Below are 13,557 nucleotides of genomic sequence, written 5' to 3' on the forward strand. Positions count from 1 at the left end.
TGGCAAGTGATGTCAGAGCCCTCCTCTCTTGCAGACTTAGATTGGAAGGGGGAGCTTTAGCATTAGCTAGGGCTGCTGATACTTTTAACCGGATGTTTTCAGCCTCATCCACTGGTATCTTATTGTTGTGGATGGATGATTCTGTGGCTGTGATGAAGTCTACCACTGGTACATACCGTGGGGCCACTGCAAAGTTCAGTCCCTTGGCTAAGACATCCTTCTCTGGTTCTGTGAGTTCCCTGTCTGATAAATTCTTTACCCACAGATCCTTGATGTTCTGGCATGTCTTGTTTTCATCTTCCTTCCTCCCTGTTGATTTGTCTGTTCGCTGGGTGTTGTTGGTACGTGATAATAAACTGGTGAATTTGTTTATTTGCCTCTCCTTGCCCTTGGCATGTTGTGCAAGTTGCGCCCGCTCTGTGAATTCAACCACTCTTTGCAACGTCAGCACCGGTAGTTTTGCTGTCAGTCTCTGTTTTGCATTATCAAATTTATGAACCAGGACCTCAATTGAGAAGTTAGTCTGCCTCACCCGTTCATTTAACAGTTGTTTCTGGGCTTTCTGAAGGATCACCTTGGCCCTGTGACCTTTAACCGAAGAACCCAGACGTAGGCTGCATGGTGTGATTCCCTGATATCGGCATCGTAGGTTAAAACGAAGATGGTTTCTGTAATCCGCAAGTTTTCTGGCCGTCCTCTCATATTCCCGTACCAATTTTAGGGTATTCTCCCCAAATTGAGTAGCAATATGTCTATGAAGATTCTCATTCATCCAGGTCATGATATACAGTATCTAGTAGAATTAAGTCTAAAACAACTGGACTTTTCTGAGTTTTTTCTTGATGGAATCTTGGTACCATTGTGATTGGATCATACCTTCTTACACCTGTCAGTTTCAGCTAACACCTAACTGAACAAGTTCAATGGAACCATTGTGATTGGATGTCTGTGACTCTACTACCATCAAGAGTTTAAATACCGGGGAATTCCCTACCAGTCATTTGAACTGAAGAAGCCACTCGGATGAGTGGTGAAACGTTTTCAAGAAAAACTCAGAAAAGTCCAGTTGTTTTAGACTTAATTCTACTAGATACTGTATATCATGACCTGGATGAATGAGAATCTTCATAGACAACTTACCAGGAGTGTTCTATCACCCTTGTTTTGGGGATTTTATTACCCCATGCACAGTTCCCTGGTTGGAATACAGAACTTTGGGATCAGTTTTGCTGCTCTATGACATAGGGGCTTGGGGAAATCTTTTTATTTTTTTCTTACATGTAGCTAGCGGTCCATGGGCCCCTGTATTACATTGCCCCAATAGAATTTTTGTAAAGCATCAACTTACACTCACACTGGCCATATAACTCTATAAGATTACACATAATATTGACCTCCTGGATCAACTACACCTGGATTTCTTTCCCTGCAAAAACCCCTTCCCACAGTTCCAGGCACCTTTGGTAACCATTTTGGTGCCATGCAGTAAGGCAGCACTTCTCTATACTTTTTTAGGGCTTATAGCAAGTGCCCCAGAACAGTCTTTAGGGCTTATAGCAAGTGCCCCAGAACAGTCTTTTTGGCACTTACATACTTTAGAGACAAACTTGGAGAGGTGGCAGTTATGTTTACTGAACAGAAGGCAAATGTGACTATAAACACCCCTAGGTATAATAAAAATTAGGCACCATTATGTACAGGCATGAATGTTGGAAAACTATTAATTCCTTTATCTTGTGCCCAGCAGGAGAAAATCCTTATAAAAGAAGATAAATTAGTGTGTTTCGGGTGGAATTTTAACCAGGGTAACATCTTTTCTTCTTTAAGTCATAGCATAAAATACCTTTTTTTTCTTAGCTGTAAAGTAACTTGTTACAATTATATTATCCCCAACCAGATACAAAATACAAACAGTTGTAAAATAAATTTTATAGGAGTACAATATTAGTCACGGGCTGACACGACACAGCCAAGCGTTCATATCACATCTACAAATCTACCTTTCACTTGACATTGGGAGGTTTTACAGGTCCACATAAAAGGCAAAACCATCTGGTCTTTCCAAATTGGCTCACGCTATTGACATAACAAATAATGGGCTTCATCTTGCCAAGTCATCCAAATAAAGCCATACCTCATTTCATGCTCTGAAAGGCCTATGATTTCAGAGCAGATAGGGAGCAAAAAGTAGTTAAAAACCATATTTCTTTACACATCTTCTCAAACTTTTATCTTGGTATTATAAAGAGTATTACATGACCCATGTTATGTGCTGCTAAGGATAATTTCAGATCATAACCTTTTTTGTAACAATTATTTAGATATAAGGGAACTTGCACATTGCACACAATGTGCACATTCTACAGATTTCACTCCATTTGGGTGCAGGAAAAATCCAGATAATCCACATTTACATTGTAAAAAAGTGATCTGAGGTCTTGGAAACAGTTTTGGCCCCATTATGGAAAAACTGTGCCTAAACACACAAAGCTGAAACTCCCACAAGGAAGTGAATTCCAGGTAAAAGCAGGTGGGACTCCTAGACCCACAACATGCAGAATGCATTACATTGTATTTACCCAACAGTTCCACCTAAGTACCTATTATAGGCAGTGGGACCCAAATCAGCATGAAGACACTGTACCTTAAAAAATAAAAGGTCCAAGCCCAATGTCCCAGGCTACAACCATCTGCCACTCTCCTTAGCAGACACAACACATAACAGGGAGGTGAATGCTATAAATTGTTAACACCTTATATACTGGAGGCAAACAGTACTCTACTAGTACCTCTAGTGGGAGGTAGTAAGTACAGAACTGCATTGCACCCACTGGTGCTACTCTTTGGACCTGGATTTTTAACAACAGATGTACAATGACAATGGGACATAATCATCAAAATATAAAAATATTGTATTTATAACAAAAGTGTAATGCTAATAAGAGCTGATCTTCTATTATTTGAAAAATATATAGTCAGCTTATATAGTTGCTGAAAAATATATTTCATATTGATTCCTTTAAAGGGCACCTATTACCCCTATATTGTTTCTCCCACCAGAGGTGCAGGCTAATAGAGTCCGCACTCCAGATAGGGGAAACAATAGTTTGTTTGTTTTTTAAAATGCCCCTGCCAGTGCTGGGCTACCCATACTGAGAGGGAGCCACTGGTGCAGGCAGCCATGTTGGGGCATCGCATAATGAGTGAGTGCTGCAACTCTCTCACTATGCACATGTGTGTGACCCCAACCAGAGTGCGGGATCTATTTGCACCTCTGATGGGGGAAACAATATAGGGGTGATAGGTGCCCATTAAGTAAGGTTTCCTGTATAGCAGAAAACTTGGTACAACTAGATCACTAATCATTGCTTTACAACCCTTAAGCCTGGGAGATAAAGAAATAAATGGATAATTACATCATATGCAGTCATTTAAATTTTGTATTAAGCAAATTATTAGGTTGCAGGGTTGTGATATAATAGGAAAAAAGACATTTCAGACCATTGACTGATGATCTGGAATAGTAAGAAGGCTCACATGTCCACACAGTAGTCATGTGTAGTTTTGCCAAGAACATGTGGCACACTGACTTACAGACTCCCATAAACGGCCATCTCAGTGATTGTGGGGACAATCCCAAGTCCAAAATAAAGTGATCAGGAAAATCTTGATGTTTTCACAGTGACTATAAATAAATTATAATATTCCAGTCTCACGATTGGTTGAATTAGCACATGTTCATAAACATGTGAGCAGTAACGCCACGACAAGGCTTCAACCATGTTACTGGCATTCACACACCATTCACTCCGGGGCTTAACAAGCCTTGCCTCCTATAACATATATAATACTTAACATTAACATTATAACAGTAGAATAATAATAATAATATAACTATGGAGGCTGATAAAGACATGTCTTTGCACAAAGAATTCCAGCAGATCCAATGAAAGGGAAAAAAAAACATCTGAAGCGGGGGCCAATTTGCTACAGATGGGGAAAAAAAACCCTGGATCAGTGGTCTGTGCATTAAAAACAGGGTATGGGCTTCCCAGACACGGTATAAAGACAGAGCCGGATGGAATTTGGTCCCTATAAGAGGAGCCATCTCTGCCTGCCTGTTACGCCCTTAGCCTTTCGTATCTCACATTCTCTCACACAATCACGCACACATTCGCTCAAAGTAAAGTAAATGCCACTTACCTCTTCCTGATGTTACTGGGCTTCAGAAGGGGATTTCCCAGATGGCACTGGTGCAGATGGTAGGACCAGGCATTGCAGAGTGTGGTGGTGTCTCCATGCAGCAGGTGGAGATGTTGTCCACGTATGATGGTTACCGCTCTTGGCTCAAGCCTCAGAAGCTTAATCCTGCCAATTGCAACTGATAAAGGAAAGGCCTGGGATTTTCATTTTGTCCCCTGATGCATTGATGTTCTTCGGGGACTCCAGGAATGACAGAGCCTTTCCTTCATCTGGCTCAATGTGCTCCTTTGATGGCTGTATAAAAAGGAAAAAACATTTTTCATCTGAATAACATAGAATAGCCATTAAAAATTAAAGCTGTGCTTCACTGCCCAATACCTGCCCCCATGTCATGTGCTTCTACATGGATGCGCAAACTGTTGCTTCACCCAGGGACACACAGTTGATCCCTATCCTGAAGATTCAGTGTTTTATATCATCTTATTACATGCACTCATAGAAAGTCTTCTTTTCTTACTGTTTGGGAATTTCTTTAGCATGGACTTTTTGTGGCTTATTATGTTAGATTTTAGAGGTATTCTGCTAATTCCTCTACTTAATCATTTGCCTGAATGGCCATCTTACAAGTGTTTCAGCAACCATGTACTTACTGCTCTTAGGTCGAAAGGGAGTGGTGTTAGTTGCTCTTCCAGCTCCTCCCACTCAATGGCTGAAAAGAATGGGTGGTGCCTGATGTTGCCATTCACACCAAGGCGCCGGTCAGGATTCTTCTCCAGTAGCTAAAGGAACAAACAAACATTTATTTGAATATTGCTGATGTGAGTCTGTGTAAGGAACCCACCAGTAATACCCTCACATTGCAAAAAGCCTAGGCCCTATTAGCCACTTTCTGGATAAACATGCCTTAAAGGTGTTGTCTACCTTGAAATGAACTTTAGTATGATGTAGAGCTTGATATTCTGAGACAATTTGCAATTGGTTTTCACTTTTTATTTTCTGTGTTTTCTTAAAGGTGGACCGCCCCTTTATGGATACTAAAAAACATATACTGAAACCCAATAGGATAGTAAGGCAGGATAGTAGAGTTTTGATAATGACACTGCACATGCCCCAGCCTAGGGTGGTGACAGGGATTCCTGAAACACAGAATAAGATAGCCGTGCACCCATCAATTATAGTTGAGAATATGGTGTAAACATATAGGTGTGCAAGTTACATACAATGTTCCCTCTAATTCCTTTTTGTCTCTGTGTACTAGAAAATTATTTTGTGCTCAGGTCAGAATATATACAAATGTTTGTGTTTTCACACCTGCACCACAATTTATTTTGTGTATTGGCCTCAAAACTTGTGTGCGCTTAGAGGGAGGATTGGTTTTATACTCAGTACCAGCAGCCACACCTACCTCCCTCAGTAGATCTTTGAGATCCCCACTCAGCCAGTAAGGGATGTTGGGCTCGTCGCTGATGACTCCATCGATGAAATTCTCGTCATCGCTTTCCTCTGGGAATGGGGACTCACCGGTGGCCATCTCGCAGATGATGACTCCAAGTGCCCACCAGTCCACCGCCGCATTGTATGCCTTGTTCAAGAAGATCTTGAATAAAAAAATATATAATTGTCATTCTGATATTATTACAGCTTTAGGGTAATCAAAATATTGTTTATTTTTAATACCCAGTAACAGACCATAGAAAAAATTGTTCCCTCGCCAGATTTGCCACCCAACAGTGTCTGTACTCTAAATGGGGGAAATAAAGTTTAGACCCTCACAAGGACTCTTGCCCCCATTTCAGGAATAAGTTCTCTCTAGTGGGGAAATCATTTTTAGATGATACGTGGCCTTTAGTATGTGTATGGCAGTGGGTAGGAGAGTTTAATTGATTAGATGGGGGATGTATCTTCAGGAAATAATATACTGAAATACCTTATGGTGATATAGAGGCAGTAGGAAATAGATATATGTATTGAACTCACAGATTTTATTGGGCGAATCCTGTAGATTCACTGAAATTACTTACCTCCGGGGCTATATAACCAAGAGTTCCTGCTCTGCCAGTGACGGTTCTGTTGCCAAATACATTCTGCTGGGACATGCCAAAATCTGATATTTTTATGTGGCCCTCTTGGTCCAGCAGAATGTTGTCTGGTTTGAGGTCCCTGTAATATAGAGACAAGCAGTATTAAGTAAATGAAGAGATGGGTTTGGGTTGTATATGCATGTGTGTGTGCGTGTGTGTGCGTGTGTGTGCGTGTGTTTGTATAGTGTAGCAATGTTATATGTAAGAGGGTATTGCTCTATGGCTGTATGTTACAAGTAGCAAACCCTACAATTCCTGTTTCATGTGGACAGATACAAACCATAGACCCCAACAAGGGCTTTGTGTTGCGTAAAGAGACAGGGTGGGTGTTCATTCTGTAGGAAGGAAAACTGCCTTAAGGTTTTGCACCTTATGATTAGAATTGGCTGCCAGACAGGGACCACAGAGCAAATATATACCTGGTATACTTGGGGTCCAGTCCAACACTGGCCTGAACCAAGTTACCAAGCTCAGCCTGATGATATACCTGTGCAGTTTTACACAGATGAATGAATGTAAAGGTTTTTTTTTACACTGCTCCACCTATGGAAAATGAGCTCCAAAATCCAAATTCATATGTGAAAAAGCTTAGGGAATTGTGTGAAACTTAAATGACAGAGTAAAGTTGTAATATTGGTGTAAACAAGACAACAGCCCATATGGGAGGTTTTGCACATATGGGTACACAACGTAAATTGCATGTAAATATCAGCGTTATACTGACCGATGAATGATGCCGTTGTCATGAAGAAACTGGAGACCACAAACCAGCTCTGCAGAGTGGAACCTTTTCAGGGAAAGAAAATATTGATTGGTTCAATAAGGACTGTCACACTCTTCATATGCTTCTCATAATAAAATCTATTCTTTCTCCAAAATGTTACTATAATGCCAGATACTGATGCAGATACATCGGCATAGCCCCCCTGTAGGCCAGTATATGACATGCTGCCAATGTGCTATTAATAGGGCTTTGTATCCTAACAATTATGACTGTAATGGGGGGACCAGATAACCTGAAAATTAAGGGACATTTTAAGGGACATTAAGGGCAATCAGTGCAGCCCTTCTAGATGGATTTTCTGTGTCCCTGTAAGTGATGGATTTTTTTTTATACATTCTGCAGGAATCTTATCACATTGGACAATATTGGTGTACATATTTTTCCATTCTCCCTGGTCGCTGGCCTTGTGCGGCTGGCAATAGCTGTCAAAGATCCCCACCCAATTAAAAAATCAAGCAAATACTTGACAATATAGACATTAACATTGTATGGTCATTTTTACACATTTTTCCTTTCTGTCTGATTTTTCAGTGATTTGCCTTTCTATTCTGCTTCTCTCTAACCTAGTTGCTAGGGTCAGCAGCAGTTATCCTTCTCAGTTACCCTCCTATCTCTCTTGGAGAGAACTTCTAGGGCTGTTTTCTTGGGTATGGTAAAGAATTCTATAGAATAAATATAGCTTTCTAGCTTGCTCTATCGTGGCTAATCTATTTGCAATAAACGTCCTCAGTAGTTTTCCTTTAAGGAACTCAACAACAAGTTACATTTTAGTCTAAAGAGCTGCAGAATATATAAATAAAGAATAATAAAAAAGAAAGTCACGTGTTTACTACATATGCACAGTATTAGTGCACGTTAATACATCATATCTGGCATTAGCACCTACAGAACTTGCCCATTTACCACATTCCCACATGTGCCACTTACTCGACTCTGGTCATATCCAGTGCGCCGTGTGTTCTCAGCTGATCCTTCAGGGTTCCCCCGCTGGCATATTCCATGACGAGGAAGGCATGCCGCTGGGTACACAGACAAAAGGAAAGACATTGAAATATGGGAGATTACATTATTTCCTATAGTAATCCAGTTTGAAGGTGTGCATGGGTAGTTTAAGGAGAGAAGAGCTTATATACTGTGTGTAAGTATATAAAGTGTTCTTTAAATGTAGATTATTATTGTTCTGTTGATTGGTTCTGGTCAGTGGTTTTACTAGATTCAGTTATTTGTTATATCATGAATGCGCACACTGGGATACAGACAAATAAAGTTCTTGGTAGATTTGTACCTGAGTTTGGAAAGCGGCATATCCATGGCACAGGTATGGGCTTCCTCCGCTGATCCTCAGTATATTTGCCTCGGCCCGGATGCTGCTGAAACTGCCAGGCTTCTTCTTGAGGATTTTAACTGCCACATTTGACCTCCTGTCTTTTAATGAAGCCAGCATGACCTGAGAAAGGCAGGGAGAAAACATATTAATGTGTGTCTTTTGAGAAAGCTGTCAGTATATCTAACAAGATTTATGGGTTACAGCAATAATAACCAGAATAAACTACAGATATGGGATCTATTATCTAGAAACGTCACCCAGAAAGCTCTAAAATAAAGGATTTTACATAGTGTTTTTTTATTTTAGTTTTCAGATAAACTAAGCTGACATAAAACAAAATGAATGAGAAAACAATTGTATTGCTTTTTTAAATATTTTTTTATTATCCCTTATCCCTTTTATAGCCATTATCCAGGAAACCCCAGATCCCAAGCATTCTGGATACTGTAATACAGTGGAACTTCAATATTACATTCATTGATTTTAAGTTTTTCCTCATTTTACACCATTTTTGGTGGTCCCCCCAATATATAATGCATAATAAATTTCCCTGATTTTACATTTTCTCAAATTTTACACCATTTTCTCATCCCCTAAAGAACATAAAATGAGAGTTGTATTGTATATTCCATACCTGTATCATGTATTCATAGATTAACAAAACACCAGGGAAACTTTTTTAAGATCATAATAAAAAAAATCACTGTTTCCATGGTTTAGCTATAATAATAATAATAATAATAATAATAATAATAATAATAATAATAAAGAAGAGCTACTCTGAAGAGCTTCTGAAGCCCATCACTCACCGTGCCATAGCCTCCTCCCCCAATCACGGAATAGAAGGTGTAGTTACATAGTTGCAGCGGGTTCAGCCCTTTAGGATCAGCACGAGGTCTCTTCCGGTCACTTTCACCTAGTGAAGAAAAGAGATTCCCATAGCTCATACATTTCATATCTCTAAGCAGTGTTACAAAAATAACATTTAGATACATGTGTTGCATATTGTAAAAGACATGAATGGGTCATGCCCTATGGTACATAAAGGATAGGAGTCCATACAGTCTTTGACCCAAGCAACTTGAAACAAATTACGAGGGTCCAATATTAGTTAATTTTAATTGCTTATTGTTTTCAGGCCCTCTCCTATTAATGTATTGTTCTGATTTACACATTGCTGCCTGCTTGCTAGGTTATTTAAGCCCTAGTAACCAGATAGCAGTTGAAATTCCAAGCCTGAGAGTTTTAGAACAGAAATATAAATAAATAATATAATAGGAATATTGCCGTCAATAATAGGACAGGGATATTACTCCTTCTAACACTTTCTTCTTGCTGCTACCATATAGTAATAAATGTATCTGTTGATATCCAAGCAATACATTACAAAATCACCACTCAACATCTTACCAACAAGTTCTTTTTAAATTATTTCTCATAATCCAATTCTTTGGGTGCCAATTTAAACAATTTTAAACAGCTGATGCACTGTATGAAGGGTGCACAATAACAGGCAAAAAGAGTAGCAATACATTATTGCATTAGCAAACTGATCAACAAGGGACATTGTGGATGGGGCTATGGATACATTTTGTTTTGAAAAATGATGACATTATACTGGGGAAATGTGAGGTAAAAGGGGAGCCTATGAGTCACATAAAAAGCATTTCCTGGAATAAATTGTTTCAAATTATGCCTTCTTACCTTCTGGGCTGTCCTCCCTGGTTCTTTTTTCTTGTTTCTTAGGGTGCTCTTCTGGGCTGCCCTCCATGATCTTTTTGGGTTGCTCTTCTGGGCTGTCTTCCCTGATCCTTTTTCCATTCTTTTTGGGTTGTTCTGAGCTGTCCTCCCTGGTCCTTTTTCTAATCTTTGGTCGCTCTTCTGAAAAATGGTCGCTGTCTCTCCATCTTCTTCCAGTCTTCCCCTCCGATTTCTCTTCACGGTGTCTCTTCTTCCCCTTCTTCTTCCCAGGTCCTTTCGCTTTTTCACTCTCACTCATCCTTTTAGCTTTGTCATAGGCTCCTGGTCCTGATCCATCGAAATCAATGCACTCCTTCTCCATTTTCGCCAAAAATCTGCGCTCTTCTGTCTCTCCTCTCTGGTGTCTTCTCCAACCAACGCTGTCTCTTCAACTGCCAACAAGCCTGTCCCTATGGCATGTGCCACTTGTGTGACATCACAGCTTGAGTGCGTGCGGCAGCTTACAGTTAAGACAGTATAAGGTACTATGGGCTACTATGTATGCCTAGATATCATTTACAGGTACTTATTTGTGTGGGGACAGCCATTCAATTTCTAATGTAACTCTGCATAACATATTATCCCTCTATGTTATTTGAATTAATTATTAAGTTCAACAATATTACTCAAACCCTAGCTGCATTTAGTTACATAGTAGATGAATAAGACATCAGAGAGTTTATTTCATATTTACATGTTTACACATAGTGATCATATCAGCACCTCATCTACAGGTATAAAACAAGGTCTCTCTCATATGTTATTTATATTATTCTTACTGGCTTGCATGTAGATCTTTGCAAGTGAGAGAATAGCAAATTCCTAATAAAGAAGTAAAGTTAAAATAAACAATATAGTATTTCACTGGATCCTTGCCTTCTATGCCTTGTGTGTACTGACAATGTTCTAACTCTTCCTGGCCTACAGGCCTTTTGTGCTCAAGGGCAATACATAGTAACATAGTAACATAGTAAGTTGGGTTGAAAAAAGACATACGTCCATCAAGTTCAACCATAATGCCTATATATAACCTGCCTAACTACTAGTTGATCCAGAGGAAGGCAAAAAACCCCATCTGAAGCCTCTCTAATTTGCCACAGAGGGGAAAAAATCCCTTCCTGACTCCAAGATGGCAATCGGACCAGTCCCTGGATCAACTAGTACTAAGAGCTATCTCCCATAACCCTGTATTCCCTCACTTGCTAAGAATCCATCCAGCCCCTTCTTAAAGTTATATAATGTATCAGCCAGCACGACTGATTCGGGGAGGGAATTCCAGAACCTCACAGCTCTCACTGTAAAAAATCCTTTCCGAATGTTTAAATGGAACCTCCCTTCTTCTAAACGAAGTGGGTGCCCTCGTGTCCGTTGGAAGGACCTACTGGTAAATAAAACATTAGAAAGGTTATTATATGATCCCTTTATATATTTATACATAGTTATCATGTCACCTCTTAAGCGCCTCTTCTCCAGTGTAAACAGACCCAACTTGGCCAGTCTTTCTTCATAACTGAGACTTTCCATACCCTTTACCAGCTTAGTTGCCCTTCTCTGGACCCTCTCTAACTCAGTAATGTCCCGTTTGAGCACTGGAGACCAAAACTGAACAGCATATTCTAGATGGGGCCTTACCAGCGCTCTGTAAAGGGGAAGAATAACCCCCTCCTCCTGTGAATCTATACCCCTTTTAATACAGCTCAAACATTGTTTGCCCTTGCAGCTGCTGCCTGGCATTGCTTGCTACAGCCAAGTTTATTATCTACAAGGACTCCAAGGTCCTTCTCCATTATGGATTTGCCTAGTGCAGTCCCATTAAGGGTATACGGGGCTTGCATATTTTTACATCCCAGGTGCATGACCTTACATTTATCCACATTAAATCTCATCTGCCACTTAGCTGCCCAGATTGCCAGTTGGTCAAGATCCTGCTGCAGGGATGTCACATCCTGGATAGAATTGACTGGTCTGCAGAGTTTTGTATCATCTGCAAACACTGATACATTACTCATAATACCCTCCCCTAAGTCATTTATGAACAAATTAAACAGAAGTGGACCCAGTACAGAACCCTGAGGGACCCCACTGAGGACCTTATTCCAAGTAGAGAATGTACCATTAACAACCACCCTCTGTACCCGATCCTGTAGCCAGTTTTCTATCCATGTGCAAACGGCTTCACTAAGACCAATAGACCTTAGCTTAGAAAGCAATAAGGAAATATTATTAAATGAAACTGTTATTATGGTAGAGATTTTCCATCTGTTTAGGAGGAGCTTGCCATTTCTGGGGGTGCTGCAATTTATTGTGGATAAAATGGGTAATGCAAGAGCCAAAAGCATGGTCCTTGCTTCCAATGTGCATTTCTAGACCCTTAATTCTGCTCATCCAAAATGTTCAGTCATTTCTTTATGGATTGTAGAAGGAAATGACAAGAGTGCCAAGGTGGGCACCTTATAAGCTCCAGCCTCTACTTCTTTCCAGAGTTTTGACATAAAAGAACTAACTTACTAAAGGACTACAAAGTGCCATAAACCAATTCAACTCAAGTTCCATTAATATATTGGGTGCAGGAAGTAGCCAAGCAGGGAGTTGGTGTACACTTATTATTTATAATTAACACTGGAGACAAATATCACCTGTGATGTTGCCCATAGCAACCAATTAGCAATTTCGATTAGAATGGCCACCTACAAGTTAGAAAGCAAAGATCTGATTGGTTGCTATGGACAACATCACCGGTGATGTTAGTCTCCAATGTTAATAAATATATCCCTTATACTCTTCAGTCGCGTGTGACTCCAGTTGCAGCATGCAAGGGTAGCCCTATACTTACTACCTGGTTAAGGCAAGGTATAGTGCTCCTTTGTTCCCAGGGACCTGCAGCATACTGTAAGTGTGGGACCCCTATAGTACCTAAGGGATGTTTAAAAGCAAATTATATATATATATATATATACTGTTACAATAGCTGTGTAATATTTTGGCACTTTATATATTTAATAATATATATATCTGTTTTACTGTGGATTCAATGCCATTTTACTGTTGTGAGAGTCTCATGGGACTTGTTATTGTTGTTTGCCATGAATTTTAAGAGAATTAAATAAAAGTCAAGTTTAAAGGGGTTGTCGCTTTGAGTTACCTTTTAGTATGATGTAGATAGTGATATTATGAGATAATCTGCACTTGGTCTTCTTTTTTGTCATGTGGTTTTTCAAATATTTCATTTTTTTATTGTCAACTCTCAAGTTTGGAATTTCAGCCGTTATTTGGTTGCTAGGGTTCAAATTACCTTAGCAACCAGGCAGTGGTTTGAATGAGAGACTGGTGTATGAATAGGAAAGGGCCTTAATACAAAAAAGTGATAAAAAATAATGATAACAATAAAACTGAAGCCTTGCAGAATTAATAGGTTTTTTGGT

The 13,557-nt window shown here is 39.7% G+C and overlaps 1 protein-coding gene across 1 annotated transcript; it reads right to left on the reverse strand.

Moving 5' to 3' along the window:
* Nucleotides 1-4,362: 4,362 nt before the first annotated feature.
* On the reverse strand, nucleotides 4,363-10,457 carry LOC108646241 (protein kinase C delta type-like). Its single transcript, XM_031898200.1, has 9 exons — nucleotides 10,100-10,457; nucleotides 9,205-9,311; nucleotides 8,354-8,515; nucleotides 7,996-8,087; nucleotides 7,009-7,071; nucleotides 6,225-6,363; nucleotides 5,609-5,800; nucleotides 4,854-4,982; nucleotides 4,363-4,497 (listed from the first exon to the last, which is right to left on the reverse strand). Exons 1-9 carry the CDS (start codon nucleotides 10,455-10,457, stop codon nucleotides 4,363-4,365), a joined length of 1,377 nt encoding a protein of 458 aa, XP_031754060.1.
* Between the last annotated feature and the right edge of the window lie 3,100 nt (nucleotides 10,458-13,557).

Source organism: Xenopus tropicalis, chromosome 3 (assembly GCF_000004195.4).
Source record: "Xenopus tropicalis strain Nigerian chromosome 3, UCB_Xtro_10.0, whole genome shotgun sequence".
Taxonomy (NCBI): domain Eukaryota; kingdom Metazoa; phylum Chordata; class Amphibia; order Anura; family Pipidae; genus Xenopus; species Xenopus tropicalis.

Excerpts from the sequence above, each read along its gene's own strand:
- LOC108646241 (XM_031898200.1), bottom strand. The coding sequence starts at position 10,457 with ATGGAGAAGGAGTGCATTGATTTCGATGGATCAGGACCAGGAGCCTAT. Across the intron at positions 8,088-8,353 it reads ATGCCGCTTTCCAAACTCAG|CGGCATGCCTTCCTCGTCAT; the intron begins GTACAAATCTAC and ends CTGTGTACCCAG. Across the intron at positions 4,498-4,853 it reads TCCCTTTCGACCTAAGAGCA|CCATCAAAGGAGCACATTGA; the intron begins GTAAGTACATGG and ends CTTTTTATACAG.